Source organism: Ctenopharyngodon idella, chromosome 16 (assembly GCF_019924925.1).
Source record: "Ctenopharyngodon idella isolate HZGC_01 chromosome 16, HZGC01, whole genome shotgun sequence".
NCBI lineage: Eukaryota > Metazoa > Chordata > Actinopteri > Cypriniformes > Xenocyprididae > Ctenopharyngodon > Ctenopharyngodon idella.
In genome coordinates this window covers 12,125,164-12,138,874 of record NC_067235.1, presented here as the reverse complement: position 1 = coordinate 12,138,874, position 13,711 = coordinate 12,125,164, and the positions used below count along the sequence as shown (strand labels likewise).

The following is a 13,711-nucleotide window of genomic DNA, read 5'->3' as shown; positions in this document are numbered from 1 at the left end:
CCAACCATTCTCACATCCGCCTGTTTACATGTTGACTTTGTCTTCAGTTTAGCTTTTGTGAGAGGGTCGAACAACGCTGAACGCTAATAGCTCAAGAAACCTTAAAAAGATCAAATAGGGACTTGGCGCCTAACATGCCCGTGTTTCCACGCCACCAGCGAGGTTATTTCCTGTGTACTTTGCTGTGGCGAGCTTATACTAACGGCTGCCCCTCGGTAGCCTAACTAAAAATGACTTTTTTTGTTTTTGTTTATCCTTCATCTGTGCATCTAATAAACAGTATAATAGTATGTATATTATGTATATGTATATTATATATATATAATAGTAATTTCGAATTTACCTATATTAAAAAAAATATTTAATCACCTTATCTATCGTTATTGTACTCAATAGATTCTTGAGGCTGCATGATATTATTCATGAAAGTGACAGTTTGTGAGCTATTGTAAATGACTCACTGTTTCAAGGGTAAATTAGCCTGTTAACTATTTTAAAGGATCGTTCCAAAAAGAAGGGAGTTTATTAATTTAACCGCAACAAGAAACTTACAAATTTCTGTTTAAATATATCATCTTTAAAATTATCATTTTATGTCATTGGGTAGGCCTACGATGTCCTCACATATAGGCTACAGTCGCTCATTCCGTGTGCTAATTTAAGATGAAAACTGATTTGGAAAATAAAAGAGACTTAAATGAATGAAATAAGACTGGTAATGAATCCTATGGGGTTTTATAATTTTTAACAATATATAATAGGCTATAACTATAATAATAATAATGGTCTCCAACTAGGCTAGTTTATGATAATAATAATAACAATAATACGAAGCCTGAATTGCCTCTCGTTACTTAAATACAGCAGTGCCAGACCTCTGTGCCGACTCATCAAATAACCAGAAATGTAATGGAAACTTTGATCAAGAGACGCTTATGCTGAATCTGTGGCATCACAAGCAGTATAATACCTTTGTGCTCCTGTTTACAATGTACCCGGAGATGTGTGGTCGTTTCCTGCCAGACGGTCTAGCCTTCAATGACAACAAGGGCCCTGGCTAGACTGCAACTTTCAACTTGACCTTGGCCTCCAGCCGTGTGTAACTCATATGTAAACGAGTCTTGCCAAATTGTGGGCTGGATTTCTAGCCGTATAGAGTAATAAACTGGTGGTCATTTTCATAAAGTGCGATTTGTTATTTGACAATTTCATGGGCTCGAAATGGTCGATGGTATTACAGAGATAGTTCGCTGTAGCTGTGCAGAAGAAAAAAGCCACTTTAAGACTTTTTTTCTGTTCCTTGTTTAATTTGCATGAACAAATTTATTGGAAGACAAAAATGAGACTGAAGAAATTATTGCTTTTCTATAGGCTAATAATTATATAATAATAATGAACCAAAACAGTTTCAATAGGCTATGTTAATACAAAATAGATGGTGCTTGAAACGCACCAACAAAAAAAAATAAAATAAAGCTATCCGCGTTAGCTTTTTTATTACTGTTAACAGTATTTTAATAATAGAATAGCCTATGATATTTACGAATTTGCAATTTTACTGTTAAAATGTAGGCTATACTTCTATATAAAGGTAGCTATGTAAAATGTAGTCCCATTGCGCAATGGAATGCCACTTGATTTCCTCTTTAGGATAAAGCTTATCACCAGAATCTTTATAGGTATTTTTGACCAAATCCCTCCACTTTGTTTCAGGTCAGTGCAGTATGTTTGTCTTGCTAGATCGGCGTTATCTCCAGTTTAGACGTTTATCAGCCTCTTTGCAAGTCACGTGCCTCCGCTCGTCCAATAATAGTTGGATCTTGACGCACACGGGACTCATGGGTATCTGTTACTCCACTGATCCACTGCTTCTCTTTCAGTCTTGGGGAATTCTAAAAGAGCTGGTTGGCTCCATGTAGGGCGTGCTATGACAGCGTCTTTACTCCTCCATTCCCGCTGGATTGACCCGGTGATGTTTCTCTATGACAACGGCTTGGATGATATGAGCAAAAACATGGAAGGATTTGTGGGAGGCAATTTTGCTGCTAATCAGTGCAGGAATCTTATTGCCCACCCGTCTTCTCTGGCCCCGAGCACAACCTACTCGTCGAGTGAGGTGCCAGGGTCGGGCATGGGAGAACCTGTCAAACAATGCAGTCCGTGTTCAGCCGTGCAGAATTCTCCCAGTGCTTCTTTGCCCTATGGATATTTTGGCGGCAGCTACTACCCGTGTAGGATGCCCAAGTCCTGCACGCAGCCCACCTCCTATGGGGAAAAATACATGGACACGTCTGTTTCTGGAGAGGATTTCCCTTCTCGTGCTAAGGAATTTGCCTTCTACCAGGGTTACTCGTCTGGCCCTTACCAGCCTGTACCGAGTTATCTTGACGTGCCAGTCGTACCTGCGCTGAGCGCCCCTGCGGAGCCACGACACGAGTCTCTTCTGCCCGTTGAAACGTACCAGCCCTGGGCAATCACGAACGGATGGAGTAGTCCGGTGTACTGCCCGAAAGATCAAACACAGTCAAACACCTTATGGAAATCGTCTATTCAAGGTAAAAATGCTTTATTATGAGAAAAAAAAAAATGTAGAGCGTAAAATTGAGCTTTACATATAGGCCTAAGAAAAACAAAGTTATTATCATTGAAACTGATAGGCTATTTAAAAACGAAGGAGCTTACTAGAAATTATTCATCGAAAAAGTAGGCTACAAGTGTTCTATAATTTGTAGGCTATTCTCACCACTTTTCGTGATTGCAAATAGTTTTTAAATTTATGATAATTAAATGTTTTTTGTGTTTTAGGCTACTTGAGGCGTTTTTGTTGTTGCACTGCCTCGGAGACATATCAGTGTGTTTTTATCATATGGTGTAGCCTATTATTTGACATTTCTGACATCAACATCTATTTAGGCTACTTGTACGGCTTTTACAATCAACCTTATTTTGGTTTCTGACCCCTAGATACTGTGTCAGGTACGGATGGAGCGTCAGTGCGTCGAGGGAGAAAGAAGCGGGTTCCCTACACCAAGGTTCAATTGAAGGAACTAGAACGAGAATATGCCACAAATAAGTTCATCACTAAAGACAAACGAAGAAGGATATCTGCTCACACAAACCTGACCGAGCGACAAGTGACCATCTGGTTTCAAAACAGGCGGGTGAAAGAGAAGAAAGTGGTCAACAAGTACAAGGGCATCAGTTAAGGTCTGACATTTTTTTAAAACTGAAATACCAAAGGGGTATAAATGGAAGGACCTTCGACATTATTTATTCTGAAATCCATTCCATCATCTGTTCCACGTCACGAGACTATTGCGGAGATGCGCAGGAGGGAAAATGTAGCTGTGTACATATTACCAATACACTGACATTGATAAAAGCGAAGATACTGCTCAAGAAAAATGTACCTATATTCACCACCTGATTTCCATTCTTTTGAATCTATAATGTCTTTGACAGAAAGACGTGGGAGGAATGTAAATTCACAGTGAAAGAAAATCAGTGAAGTAAACAGACAAACCCATGGCAATTCGTGTATTTTTTTATTTTTATTTTTACACATCATCACGTTTCCAGAAAAACAACTGTACCTTTCAGACTGTGGATTCGAATGCTACGCTAACTGTACGCTAAATTTACCCCAAGACTGTTCTGAGCTTTTCTGTTTCTTTTACTTTTTTAGCCCCATACGCACATTTGTAAATACAAAGTCGCTTTCAGGCTCCTGCGAGATATACAAATTCTCATGTGTTACTGCAGACAGTATGCAAATAAAACTCCCTATATTAAGTGATGTATTTTAATATTTGTATCTATAATTATTCCGAATGTCATCATATTTCTTGCCAAAATGTTTAGCATAAACATAACCTATATTAATTATCTATTTATTTTCAATGTAGCAATTTATATAGCTAATTCAACTTCCAGAAAGTAATGAGTAAAATAGAGGGATCATCTTCTGATAATGAGTGAATAATGGCTGTGATACTGTTGTCTTTCCCCAAATTCCTGAGAAGTGATTTTTCAAAGAACAATTGTTCTACAATAACCCTTTTCCCATGAGCGTAACAGTGCTGCCATCTAGTGGCACAAATATGCATTTGCCTTGACTTCCTGCAATTGGGTCATTGTTCCTCATAGAAGTATTAGAGATCTGATATCTACGAATACGAGGTTTATGTGTTTGCATAGTTAGCAAAGCACCGAAAAGTTATTATAATCAGTTTTCCGTATTTTCAGTCATCTGATTCAACACTCTTAGAAGAAAAGGTTCTATAAAACCTCAAAGAGTCCCGTCAGGCGCTTCATAGGACCTTTTAGTGGTTCCCATCATGGCATCTTTTTAAGGATTTAGTTTTAATTCATTAATTTTGTTTTAATTAAACTTTATGAACTGAACAGCTCGTAAACATAGAAAATCACTAGGAAAAAAACTCCCGTTAAACATAAAACTATTATGCTAATCTCTTATAAGACACCTCTCCTTAGAACCTTTTTGGCACAAAGCGTTCTTTAAAATTTAGTCAAGAACCCTTAGGGTTCTAGAAAACCAATGAACCTTTTTTTCTAAGAACTTTCAGATTCCAAAAACAGGTAAAGTGTGGTGGTAATATCACAGTGTGTTTGTGTCGGTGTTTTGTGTGTTTTTCCTTACAATGCAAATGAAGCTACTTTAATCTGAATTTTATAGTCAAAAATAAAAATCTGAAGGAGAAAGAAGTGAGTGAAAGGCAGAGGACTGAGGATGCCTGGTATTGGTGGTATGTATTTTCTTCTCCGTATATGATCTTTTTCACACAATGCTCAATTTACTCAAATGCAGCTAAAAATAGACTCCCAATTTAGCCTTTGGAGTCACTCATTTTCACAATAAAATTACAAAATAAGTTTTTAATTATTTACTAGAATTTCAAGTATTTACGTAATTTAAAACAAACAAATGAACAAGCAAACAAAAAATAAAAATAAATAAATCTACGTATAGTAGATTTATAATGGCTAAATACCAACAATATTTTTTCAATATTAAAATTAGCTTCCACAAATTAGAGAAAACCAAATGACACCTGATTTCTTTTTATTAAAAACAGAAAATGAATAAACAGACGTACAATGTACTTCCAATAAAATGTGTGAACTGTGAAGAAAAATTAGTACACTGTAAGAAAAGGTATTGTTGGTTTAAATTAAAAAAGTAAGCTACCTGGTTGCCTTAAAAATTTGAGTTCATACAATAAAGGCGATTGGTTTAATCAACACACACACAAAAAAAAACCCCTCAAAATATTGTGTTCTCTAATCCACATTTATTATTGAAGTTGATTTGACAAAAGAAAAAATGTTGTGATAACAAATCATGAAAATATTTTTTTACAGTGTAACATATCTATCATTTTTAGTTTCAAATTAATTCATTTCTGACTGTCTATTCAAATTATTTTTTAGAAACTTTGAACTATTAGTCATATTATAGTTTACTTATACCCAACAAATGCATTTTCAAATACAAACTCTCGGTTTAGTTAAAGGCAAACCAAAACCATTAAGACATCAATTTGTAGTTTTAAGACAAACACACGCACCAGAAATTAAATGCAATTAATAAATAATCCAGTTAATTTTGTCTACTTTGGCTTTTTATTTTTGCTTTTTCGAAATTAAGTAAGTCACATTGTATAACAACGTTTCACCGCCAACGTTTTTATTCTGGAAAACGGTAGCAGTTAATTTCTGCACAGCTTTTTAAATGATTATTTAAAGAATCAGGAAGACTTTTACTTTTCATCAACTTTTTGTACTTGTTACAGACTACAATTGCATTTCAAATAAGCTGACACATTTTAATCGTTAATATGTTTCATTAACAATTGATATTTATCAATCATTCTATTCTATTCTATTCTATTCTATTCTATTCTATTCTATTCAATAAATGCATAAAATAAAACCTTTTTGAATCGTTATGGAATTTGTTGTTATGGTACAAGTAATTCATAGCCTATATCACTGTATGAAGGCTTCTGAATAGTCACAAATAAATGATCACAGAATCTATTTGTGGGATCTGAAGGCAGCCTATGAGCTGCGGTCTTGAAAAACGTCTGAGCAGACGGAAAGTGTGGAGAGAACTACATATGGACGGGATCCATAATTTGCGTTTCAGTGTATCAAAAGGCATTTCAATTTGGACTGTGCCGCCACCCAAAGGCACTAAAAGAAATAGCATTTCATTAAACCAGCGCAGTTCTCAACATTGGGGATGGTCTGTGCAAATTGAATTGATGCTTTTGTGAATTTTTGAGTTTATAACATTGCTAAATATTATAAACTCTAGATTATCGGTCAAAGAAAATAGCTGATGTTTAGATAGCCTACTATCGGATATGAAGGCTATATTCATTTTACAAATATATAGGCTAATGTATGATGCCAGAACACACATGGATACGAAACCGTAATATGCTATTAGTGTCTCAGTACTTTACTGAAATAACAAGCAACAACGACAACAAATCCATTTCTTCCATTGCTCATACAAAAAGCAACATATCAACGTTAGGTGCTCGTCTATTAGGCTACAAGTAATTGTAGAAATAACTAGAATGTTTACAAATAAATTATAAATTAATTATTTTGAAAAACATCTTATACACAAAGTCTGATTTATATAAGTGCACATAAAATTAGTATAAATTGTAAATCAGCTTTGAATGTTTCATAATTTTTACACTTTTGTTTACGAGCTTTTGTTTCTTTTTTTACTAAAAATAATGATGACCAAACAAAGCGTTTAGTATAGCCTAGCTAAACTAAAAATTTCCTTAAATATTCCTAATACTAATATTAATTTATTAAGCGCGCCTTTACCCTAATTAATATTTAGATATGTTTCAAATCAAAAGATTAACATAAATTAGAAGAAAGCACAGTATTAAAATGTTTTAATGCTTTTTAGGCATGTTTTATCGTATTTTCCTCCAGTGAATGGCGCATAAAGCCGATCATATCAACATATTAGCCAGTTTTATTTCACTTGTTTGGTTTCTATGCAGGTCTGCGCTTCTGATAAATTTGGTCCCCTGTAAAACTATTTTTTTACAGGTCAGCGTGGCATCAACATCGATACTCACATACCGAGCAAGTGCAAGGCAAAGGTTGGGTTTAGGTTCACCCATTACCAACCCCGCTGTCCTTCTTCAGCCAATGCTTCGAAAACAAAAGGAGGGGCATTATTTTCTATATTTGTAATATTTCACACAAATCACATACTAATAGCCTAAGTGGTTACAGAGTAAAAACGTATAAAGACAGGACATGTCCAAGTCTAAATTTTGAAAGAGCCTTTGTCTTTATCGTCCTAACTATGGAAATATTAAAAAAGTGGGCCCGTAACTGCACTGCGACAAAACATGCAGTGAAAAGACAATCTGTGCTAATTAAATGCACCAAAGCGTAAGGACACCTTATCACAGCAATATCACATTTTCACATCAAAATGACACTGTCGTTTCTTTTTTAATCTTAAATCACAAATAAAACCGCTTTTCCAAGCAAATGAAACTGGACTCTATTCGATGAATGCATTCTTTTTTTAATAGCTATATAGACTCTTGCAGGATTATAAATTATTTTGTCATATGATGGCACGTTTATTTCTATATGGCATTAAATTAATTTAAAGTGCTGTTTCTATTTATAATCATCATATTCTCAAAGTTTTTAGACGTCATTGAACATATAAGAACACCTTTGTAATTTAAATATCTACATCTAAATTTGTTTAAATTAAATGAATTGAAATTAGTTTTGTGAAATTCATTGTACGTCAAATAGGATTTTGCGCGAGCTTTACCGCTTTTACACGACAGTTGAACGACTTACAATTTCAGAGGAGACTTGGGTTGTTAAAAAATCCAAAAACCACAGCTTTTCAATGTGGATTGACATAAGCGTCTAACACGGAACAAATTTCATTTGTTCTTAAGTGATGACAAATTGGCTTGGACTGTACCAATTACAGTGCTTCTCAAGAAAGAAGTGTTAACTTGATCCAGTGCCAAAAGTTATCGGTCATTTGCCTAATTCGGGTCAGTCAAAAACAATGCTGAAGAAAATGCCAAGTTCCGTACAATACAATTAGTCTTCTCGTGGAAACCCTTATACCTCATCCAGGGCGCTGTTTGTAAACTACCACTTACTATGTGTAAGTAACCATCACCCTTGAGGTCTTGCTCACACACTCTTAAATACGCCAAAACTAAATGTAAAGTTTAAACTGTTTCTTTGTGGAGTCATATGGAGACAGGCGTGGGCCTGGTGAGTATTTCTACACTGAAGGACATCTTCTAGCCTATTTTAACCTGCAATTCTAATAATAGCAATATTATTGTTACTGACCGAAACATGCATGATAACCTCCTATCAATATGTGCATTTGATCTTGTGGATTTAAGACTGGAAGAAGCTAAAACATGACTCTCACCCGATACAACGCACGGGGCCGTTGTCTCCCTTTAATATACTGTTACCCGTGACTTCAGGTCTCATTGAAGTTCACGAATTCCAAGTAGGTGGCGTCTCATGATCACTCTCCGACGGCCATGGCTTGTCTGAGCTGACAATGGCTGGAGGAAGATACCAAGAGCACCATAAAACCACGTCTGTCTTGGACTGGTTTTAGTTTTTGTTGCCTCCCAACACAACATTAGCTACACATTAAAAGCCCTAATACCAGAAAAAACGAAATCAGCGTTGACAATAAAGGAAAATGCAAACAATTCTAATCTGTCAAAGAGCGATTTTTTTCTTTCTTTTTTTTTTCTTTCTTTTTTTACATATTCCTGTTAGGTTTTGTTGTCCAGTCTTCACTTTGTATTTTCTCTCCTTTTTACTTCTTCATAAATTTGTGTATTTGGAGATTTTCGGCCATTGTTTCATGGTTTAATCCAAAGTAATTCTAAGGGGGCCATAGTCCAAGCTAAAACTTAATGGGCCTCAACTGTGTTTTCAAGCCGCTTCACTGCATGACTCTTGTGCCCAACAAGGGCAAATTCTTCCTTTGTCTTGCCTTATACATATAGCTTACCTTAAAAGATTTTTGGCAAGCGTCAAACGATTTATGAATTCCCACAGGAGAACGCTAACTTGTAGTAAACTGCGTTTTTGAATAAATATGTGAAAAAATAAATAAAGAAACAAATATATTAATATATATATAGCTAAGATGTTTTTGAACCAAATGGCGCTCAAAACAAGACTTGAAAGACATGAACGAACGTGTAATATATTCATATTCTGTAATTAAATAATTCTGCAGTCAAACTAATATTAAAAGTCATATTAATACTAAAACTAGCCTATCTAAATGAATTGCAATTTTATGTAATATAAATAATATCTACTAGCTCATATTCATCTAACTAAGCGCCTTTTGTAAAATCGTTTTTATATTGCTTCAACATTTAGGCTATAATTTGTAACCACAGTTCAAACTCTTAATGCTTTATTTTAGGCCTAAATGCAGAAACACACATTCAAACAACGTTGCAACAAACTATCGTGTAAATTTCTCAATATAGTAAAGCCTCAGAAGGGCTTAAAATGAGTAAAAGCGTCATGTATTCTTAGGCCAATTGGACGAAGGATATTTAATGTTCTGAACTGACTATTGTGAAAGAAAGGCAAATGTATGAAACACGAAACGTAATTCTGTTTTATTTTCCTCTCACAGCCATACCATTATGTTCGATTTGCAAGCAATCAATTAGCGAGAACATCACTTGCGAATTCAAATTGTATACATCGCTTTTTGTTCCTTCCTGGCACCTTTATTTTTAAGAGTGTAGCTTATACACCGAGAAATGGTAAAGAGCTAGGGTTACAGCGACATGAGATGTCTGAGACTTAATAGAACAAATCCATAAACATGAGAAGCCATGGTGATGTTAGTAAGGCGCGTTGGCTGTTAAGCAAGCGGATGGGTTTCTCCAGCAATCCAAAGTGTCAACATAACCAACTGTGGTCCACTACATGCACACGTTCATCAATGAAAGTATCGCTCACTCCTCGACTTGAACATTTGCACATGTTGGCATTCAATATTCTAAGAGGTACATGTCAATTTCTGCCCTTGGTCACATGACTGGCGCTCTCTGGAATGGATGGAGATGGATCTCCACGTCAGCTCACGTCTCAAAATTTCTGCTCGGCGGATCTGCTTCAAAGCCACTGAAGCTGAAGCAGTTCTGTACTACGATGCGAGGCAGTACTATGGTTGTGGCGTGCCCAGCCAAGTGTCATGATGGATTTTGATGAGCGGGTACCCGTTGGGTCTAACATGTATTTGCCCGGCTGTACTTATTACGTGTCTGGAACGGAATTTTCCAGCCTTCCTCCTTTTCTGCCCCAGACCCCGTCTTCTTGCCCCATGACATACTCATACTCCACGTCCAGTTTGCCACAAGTTCAGAGCGTTAGAGAGGTATCTTTCAGGGACTATGCCATTGACACGTCCAGTAAGTGGCACTCCAGGGGCAATTTGCCACACTGCTACGCGACCGAAGACATGGTGCACAGGGACTGCCTGTCCAATCCCGGAGCTTTGGGGGACATGTTATCGAAAAATAACTCGGTTCTTTACCACTCCAACACGAGCCATGCGTCCAACGTTTATGGCAGCGTAGGGAGGAACGGAGTGCTTCCCCAAGCATTTGACCAGTTTTTCGAGACAGCGTACGGCAACGTGGAAAATCAGCCGAGCGAGCACCCGGTGGACAGAGCAACCAGCAAGGCGCCTCCTCCGCCCGCGGATTCAGTCAGCGACAGTTGTCGGGGAACGGATGAGACAGAGCGGTGTGAAGAAACGAGCAGCCCGGAGCCATCTTCCGGTAACAACGAAGAGAAATTCAGCGGCAGCAGCAGTACGTATTAAAGCAGTTGTGTGAGAAAGTTTCTGATGTAACGTGCTGTTGTTAAAGGTTTTATATGCTGTTTTATAAGCATATAAGGTTTACAGAGGGCCCTGTATATTTACCCTAACAAAACTTTGTTATAAACGCGAGATCACGTGCTCGAAATTGAAATTGGCCGTGAATGATAGGCCATTTCCCTTCGAGTCTTCAAAAGTATGCTTTCCAGACTTCATTACAGTTGGGCTATTTGTTAATGCAACGTTATTTAAGAGATCATAGATATCCAGTGCTTATTTATCGCCTCTGACAGCACGTTTTACATCAAGGACTTTAAAGACCATTTTTGTTTGGTAGCTTTTATTCTGACTGGAGTTCCTGTTAAATATTAAATGCTAAATCTTATAGGTTTTCTTATGTGGTTTATTTATTTATTTTTTTACTTTTGTGGTGAATGAAAAGAAATAAAAGTTGAAATGTTAAGCCTTCATTTTAAGCTACTCATTATTAAACGAGCCTGCACGAGTGTGTTGTTGTAGAACTCGATATTTCATTAAAATAGGAATTTAAGGGCTAAATGTATAATGTGTTATTACTGATTTATCCTTTAATCATTACAGTCAGATTTTGTGACAACAGTTTTGTGCATAATTTTGGGAAACGGCAATTGGATGTAGCCATATTCAGTTGTCTCTTCTGTAAGCATTTAATTAACTGTATACTGTTTCTATGCAATCATTTAAAGTTAAAGATCAAATACATTGACAGCCTTTCTTCTTTACATTTCAGATGGACAGAAGACACGGAAAAAGAGGTGTCCTTACACAAAATATCAGATCAGAGAGCTGGAGAGAGAATTTTTCTTCAGTGTTTACATCAACAAAGAAAAAAGGCTACAGCTTTCCAGAATGCTCAACCTCACCGACCGTCAGGTCAAAATATGGTTTCAAAACAGAAGAATGAAAGAAAAAAAACTAAACAGAGACCGTTTGCAGTATTACACCACGAACCCTTTGCTTTAGATCGTCTGTCGCTGAGAAATCATTTAGGCGAGATGGTTAATTTCAAGTTCGTGGATGAACATTCCGGCTCCCAGAGACTGCTGCGAGAGGAGATGCGACGTTCATTCCTCTGACAGACTTTTTCATCGATATAAACATAAATTTATATTCTCTGTAATCTTTACCGTCTGAAATTAAAACTATTATTATTATTATTATTATTTTCCATTTTATTCAGTTTACAGGGATTTTGTTGTTATTATTATTATTATTATGATCATCTGACCAAGATCTGTAGTTTTCGCATATGTGTCATATAGCAGTAAGTATATGCTTGAAATCTATTTAGATGGAAAAAAATGTTGGGGAGGGCGAAGGTGTTTTCAATCTGTTAAAACTGTTCCTTACTTGTGTTTTATATTATTAGACTTTTTTTTTCTCATTGAATGACGCATATTTCATGAGCTTATTGGGATCTAAATGCATCTATATTCTCTTATACTTGAATGGTGTGGACTTAAAGTGTATATTTGATATTATGCGTCTTTACTGCGCATTCTCCGGTAAAATCGGGTCACTTAACAACACCTGTGTTCAAAAATGTCCAAAAAAAAGGAGCAAAATTCTTATTTATTTTTAACAGACATTGGACATTGAGGTAAAAGCAATAACTGAACCAGCATGGACACTGCTTGAGTCCTCTAAAACCCCGAACCCTAATTGTATTTTCTTTTCGAGTTCTGTGTTTTCTCCACCTTTTCTTTAAAACGTGTGGAAAATATATATATATAGCTATCAATGTTGCAGGAGCTCATGATAATCTCTCATGTTTATGACATCTCTTCAGTGTTATATAAATCAGTCTCTTGAAATATCTTGTGTTTTCTCTCTTTTTCCTGGAGTAGGATCAAATGTTTGATGGATCTTGCGTTATATTGCCTCCACGCGTTTTCTTTGATTCAAGGATCAAGTGTTTGCCGTTATTAATGCCTAGTATCCATTACGGAACTGCCCAAAACATGGCTGTGTATGTTTCCATGAATCAAACGGCCTTTCAACAAATTGTTCTATGTCGACCTCCAGATAAGTCTCCATTTTATATTGCTGTTTTGAAAGCGGCGTGTAGCAGCTAACATCTAGACAAACTTTCTTGAGAATTAAACTCTAAGGAAAGTTCTTTTTGTCTTAAACATGAAAAAAGACAATGAAAAGTCTCTTGTTACTTCATATACGTTTACAGTTTCCCGGTATCAATATATCGATGATCCAGTGCGTGACGGTCACAAATCTGATATGGCTTATGCCACTCAGAAGTCTAATAAATAAGGGCGAGTCTGGGCGACCATAAGATAATAACGACTGTTTTACGTGATGACCCTGACGGTTTGCGCATCCTTTGAGGCTCGATGGAATTTCGCCCTAATTACTGCACATCCCCCCGTTGCTGCAGCAACTCGGTCATAAAACCAGTCTTAGTCTGGAGCATTTGTAGAATTGGAGTGAGGTGCCATAAACCGTCTGAGAACCAAGGTTATTAACTGTGACTAAGAGCTAGAAAACAACGGCTGGAACCATTGAAAGCTTGTGTTCACGGACTTTTCCGCCATCATTTGTCTCACTGTCCCATCATGGAACCACGACTGGATTGCTCACTATTTCGCTGCTCCGACGATACATTTCACGTCCACTGGGTGGCGCACTTTAGATCAATGTCATTGCCGGGTATCTAAAATCCCTTGCTGAAACATGTTTACTTTGTGTACGGGCAAAGGACAACGTCTTCGTGACTATACAAGG

General features: G+C 36.6%; 2 protein-coding genes across 2 annotated transcripts; both read left to right on the top strand.

Moving 5' to 3' along the window:
• Positions 1–1,710: 1,710 nt before the first annotated feature.
• hoxa13b (homeobox A13b) lies at positions 1,711–3,796 on the top strand. The gene is made up of 2 exons (XM_051865762.1): positions 1,711–2,555; positions 2,965–3,796. Exons 1-2 carry the CDS (start codon positions 1,928–1,930, stop codon positions 3,204–3,206), a joined length of 870 nt encoding a protein of 289 aa, XP_051721722.1. The 5' UTR covers positions 1,711–1,927; the 3' UTR covers positions 3,207–3,796.
• A 5,661-nt stretch (positions 3,797–9,457) lies between these two features.
• Positions 9,458–12,788, top strand: hoxa11b (homeobox A11b). Its single transcript, XM_051865764.1, has 2 exons — positions 9,458–10,925; positions 11,703–12,788. The coding sequence occupies exons 1-2, from the start codon at positions 10,304–10,306 to the stop codon at positions 11,933–11,935; spliced, it is 855 nt and encodes a 284-aa protein (XP_051721724.1). The 5' UTR covers positions 9,458–10,303; the 3' UTR covers positions 11,936–12,788.
• The last annotated feature ends 923 nt before the right edge of the window (positions 12,789–13,711 follow it).

Excerpts from the sequence above, each read along its gene's own strand:
- hoxa13b (XM_051865762.1), top strand. The coding sequence starts at position 1,928 with ATGACAGCGTCTTTACTCCTCCATTCCCGCTGGATTGACCCGGTGATG. Across the intron at positions 2,556-2,964 it reads ATGGAAATCGTCTATTCAAG|ATACTGTGTCAGGTACGGAT; the intron begins GTAAAAATGCTT and ends TCTGACCCCTAG.
- hoxa11b (XM_051865764.1), top strand. The coding sequence starts at position 10,304 with ATGATGGATTTTGATGAGCGGGTACCCGTTGGGTCTAACATGTATTTG. Across the intron at positions 10,926-11,702 it reads GAAATTCAGCGGCAGCAGCA|ATGGACAGAAGACACGGAAA; the intron begins GTACGTATTAAA and ends TTTACATTTCAG.